The sequence below is a fragment of the Coenobita brevimanus genome, chromosome 11 (assembly GCF_032717465.1).
Source record: "Coenobita brevimanus isolate Jiangsu-jjx chromosome 11, ASM3271746v2, whole genome shotgun sequence".
Taxonomy (NCBI): Eukaryota; Metazoa; Arthropoda; class Malacostraca; order Decapoda; family Coenobitidae; genus Coenobita; species Coenobita brevimanus.
Window position 1 is genome coordinate 9,349,096 of NC_136964.1, and position 4,108 is coordinate 9,353,203.

Sequence of the window (4,108 nt, forward strand, 5' to 3'; positions counted from 1 at the left end):
CCAAGGAGACTTGTTTGTTTTAAAAGCCCTAACCCTGTTCGGCTCATTTAATTGCCAGGTGTAGTCAGTATGGAGAAGAATTTGACTAGTAACCAAGGAGATTCTTTTATTCTAACCTGACGAAGAGCCCTTACCCCTTTCACCTCTTTTGATAGCCAGATTTAGTCAGACTGAAGGAAAAATTTGACTAGTAACCAAGGAGACTCGTTTATTCTAGCCTGACGAAGAGTCCTAACCCCTGTCATCTCTTTTGATAGCAAGGGATGGAGGGTAATTTGACTAGTAACCAAGGAGACTTAGTTTAGCCTGACGAAGATCCCTAGCCTAACCCCTTTCAGCTCAGTTGATGGGCAAAGTAAGTTAGAATGGAGGGTGAATTTGACTAGTAACCAAGGAGACTCATTCCTGGTTCATAACTCATCAAATTCCATGTAACCAGGACTTGAAATTTAACCTGTGAGAGTGAAAACATTTGTAGAGCGGATATTAACCAGCCATATCCGAAAATCTAATATACTATAGCACTAGCCTTGTGTGTGTGTGTGTGTGTGTGTGTGTGTGTGTGTGTGTGTGTGTGTGTGTGTGTGTGTACTTAGGGCAGCCGAAACTACACATTCAAATCGCATCAAAATTGGCACAAAAATCGCAACAAAACCGCTGATGTGAACAAACTTGGTCCCATCACGACTGAAAAACTTAACTATATTTAATGAGCGATCACATTTTGACCAAAAAACGACGCTCCAGGCGCCCGGCATAGGATCTGCGTAGAATTTTTTGCCCGTAGCTATAACTAAAATATATTAGAGCAGCGCGAGAGCCCTCCGCAGGAGCATGTGTGAGGGGCCCGAAGGGCTCACGAGCACTTGTATCAACCTAGGTTAGGTCACTTTAGGCAGGGTTTGGTTGGACTCGGTCGTTTTTGGTTGGGTTGGGTTCACTTGGATTAGGTTAGACTGGGTTAGAATAAGTCGATTTAGATATGTTTAGGTTGAGTTGTATTAGGTTAGGTTAGGCTGGGTTAGGTTGGGTTGGGTTAGGTCATTTTAGGCTTGGCTGGGTTGGGGTAGGTTACGTATGGTCAGGTTAAGTGAGACTGGGTGAGATTAGGTCGCTTTAGATAGGGTTAGGCTGCGTTTGATTGGGTTTGGTGGTCAGTTTGGGTTGGAATAATTTAGGTTTGATATGGGGAGGTTAGGTGAGATTATGTGAGGTTATAGTTAGACTGGGTAGGTCACACACACACACACACACACCAAATATAATCACTCAGGGGTCCTTCATTCTTGCATTCAATTGTACATCCATAAAATACCTGGGATCAATAGCCTGGGACGGAATAATACCAGTCGGAGGCGCAGACGGAGTAAGAGCCCTGGTGTTACCCTCGACCTCCAGCGCCTTCCCCTTATCCTGGAGGTCGTGGTCAAGGTGATAACGACAGGAGGACACCCGGCGGAGCTGTAGGCAAGGGCGCGGTGAAGGGTGGATGGGGGAGGAGGGAGAGAGGGGGTTAGTAGGGTGTTTGAGTTTGTGTGTGTGTGTGTGTGTGTGTGTGTGTGTGTGTGTGTGTGTGTGTGTGAGAGAGAGAGAGAGAGAGAGAGAGAGAGAGAGAGAGACAATGTGTGTGTGTGTGTGTGTGTGTGTGTGTGTGTGTGTGTGTGTGTGTGTGTGTGTGTGTGTGAGGGCAGAAGGCAGAAAGGGGAAATAAAGGGGAATTAGGTTGGCCAGTCAGGATAGAGGCGTTATTAGAATACTGCAAGTGGGCAAGATGATCCTTATTGCGTATCTATCATTTTATCTATCTATCTGTGTCTATCTGCCTATCTATTTCTATTTACCTGTCTGTCTACCTACCTGCCTATCAGTCTATCTGTCTATTTATCTATATACTATGTCTACCTACCTACCCAACTATGTTTATCTATCTGTCTACCTACCTATCTGTCTATCTCTCTATCTATCTCTTTTTATGTATCTACCTGTCTATCTGTCTATCCATCTATCTATCTATCTATCTTGTATGAATATGGGAAGGAGGGAATGTCTGTCCGTCACAAGGGATAGAAATCAGAAGAGATGTACTTTAAACACACGAGTTTTAAGAATACAGCAGCTGAATCAATTATCCCTTAACAGTTTACTTTAAGGCATTTAGTTTTAAGCCCACCTGGTGTTCCGTGTCAGCCAGGGCGGTGCTAAGGGCCTGACGACATCTCTCCAGCTCCCTCACCTCCTGACGCAGTGCTGACGAGGCCTCATCCTCTACATCCTCCACCCCTGTGCGTTCACGTCTGACAAAAAAATAAAATAAATAAATAAATGATAATAATAATAATAATAATAATAATAATAATAACCATCTATCTATTGCCAGACGCCCTAATTCCATACGGGGTGGCCACAAACAAATCGCCTCCACGTCGCCCTGTCCCCCGCCATTTCACTGCCCTGCTTCCTACTCACACCCCCCTCTCTCATATACCTCTCCGCTCCATCCCTCCATCTCATATTAATAATAATAATAATGGTAATGAGCTGAAAATGGGAATGCTTAACCCCTCATGCCTGGCCCAGCAGACCCGTCAGTCGCAGGTAAACGATTGTCCTTATGGGGTCTTTCCACAAGTTCCCTACACTGTTCATTGTTGTGTGTGTGTGTGTGTGTGTGTGTGTGTGTGTGTGTGTGTGTGTGTGTGTGTGTGTGTGTGTGTGTGGGCATATTTTACAAACGGGGCAGGTGTCAATAGAGCAAAAAGGATAAAACAATGCATCAAAATTAACTTACCTAATTTGAATACACTGCTGGGCAACCTGAAGCGGATGTAGGTAGAGATGATGGGCTTTTTGAAGTCTGTCAGCCATGGTTTTCAACACTATGGCGTCCTTGTCCATTATGGCGTGACGCTTGTTCATTTCTTCCCGCCAAAAACTCAAATCACCCACCCGCTCATCCAAACGATGCTCCACTTCATCCCTATGCTTTGTGGTTAGTTTATCCGTCTCCTCGCATACCCTCCTGTCAAATAGTAGTAGTAGTAGTAGTAGTAGTAGTAGTAGTAGTAGGGTGGATGGACAGATTGGTGGGGTGGGCAGGGCGGGTGGAGTGTGACAATGGAAAAGGGTGAGTAGTGTGGGTGGCAAGGTTGGGTAGGTATGGTCGGGCAGCATGGGTGGGCAGAGTGAACAGATGGATGGGTAGAGTAGGTGGGTGAATAAGGTAAGTGAGAAGGGCAGTGGGATAATAGGTCCATGGTAAGAATAGGTCCATGTGAATCTATCCCTGGGGAAATGGGCCCAGGGAGGAAGATAGATTCAGTGTTAAGATGGGACCCTGGAGTCTTCCTCCACAGGGGAGTGGCCATCTGGGGTCCCAGCCTGTACCAGAAGGCACGATCATAGGATTTTACCTATACAACAAATGGTACCCCTGCTAATCACTAAAAAAAAAAAAAAAAAAAAAAAAAAAAAAAAATAAATTTGAAATATAGGTCCCCTGTTGATGGATGTCACAGTCAGAGGCATGTCATCTGGTGAGGTAAGTCGCAGTTTACAGGTTTACATCCCCATTTAATCCCCATTTTCTAAACTGGGCCTAAGAAAGTGCACATGGGTCACTAACCTATTTTCTGCCCTGGTGCGTTGAGACTGGGATGTGGCGGAGTGGGCGTCGTGGAGTTTGGCGGAGTGGGAGGCACGCCAGATGGCAGGGTTGACGAGTGGAGGTGATACATAGGCCCCTCCAACAACCTGCCATATTGTACCATCAGTCTGTGCCATCACGCTTTTTGAATACTGTTCTAGACTCCGTAGCATCTTTTCCTTAGTGAATTATTTTGAATACTACCCTTTAACACTCTTATAAGCCATTGGCATATGTACAATGGCCTCCCACATAAGGAGTAGTGAAGAACAGAGTGATAGGATGATAATGAACAAAAATACAGTAACCTACCTGGTCTGGGGTTCTCGGGGGCACAGACGGGGCAGCTGGTGATGGCGAGGCGGGGAGGGGCGGGGCAGGTGGTGCTGGGGAGGGGCGTTGGTAATAATGGCGGGTAAACTCAGATCTGGGGACGCGTCTTTCACGAGCAAGTAGCAGCGCCAT

At 45.9% G+C, this 4,108-nt stretch overlaps 1 protein-coding gene across 1 annotated transcript in view; it reads right to left on the reverse strand.

Moving 5' to 3' along the window:
- LOC145410917 (tektin-1-like) overlaps positions 1–4,108 on the reverse strand; it is a 6,997-nt gene extending 2,889 nt beyond the window's left edge. The window contains exons 1-5 of the mRNA XM_080280963.1: positions 3,956–4,108; positions 3,623–3,750; positions 2,789–3,019; positions 2,171–2,294; positions 1,316–1,461 (exon numbers count right to left, since the gene is read on the reverse strand). Coding sequence (XP_080137089.1) covers positions 1,316–1,461; positions 2,171–2,294; positions 2,789–3,019; positions 3,623–3,750; positions 3,956–4,108 — 782 coding nt within the window. The remainder of the gene's footprint in view (positions 1–1,315; positions 1,462–2,170; positions 2,295–2,788; positions 3,020–3,622; positions 3,751–3,955) is intronic.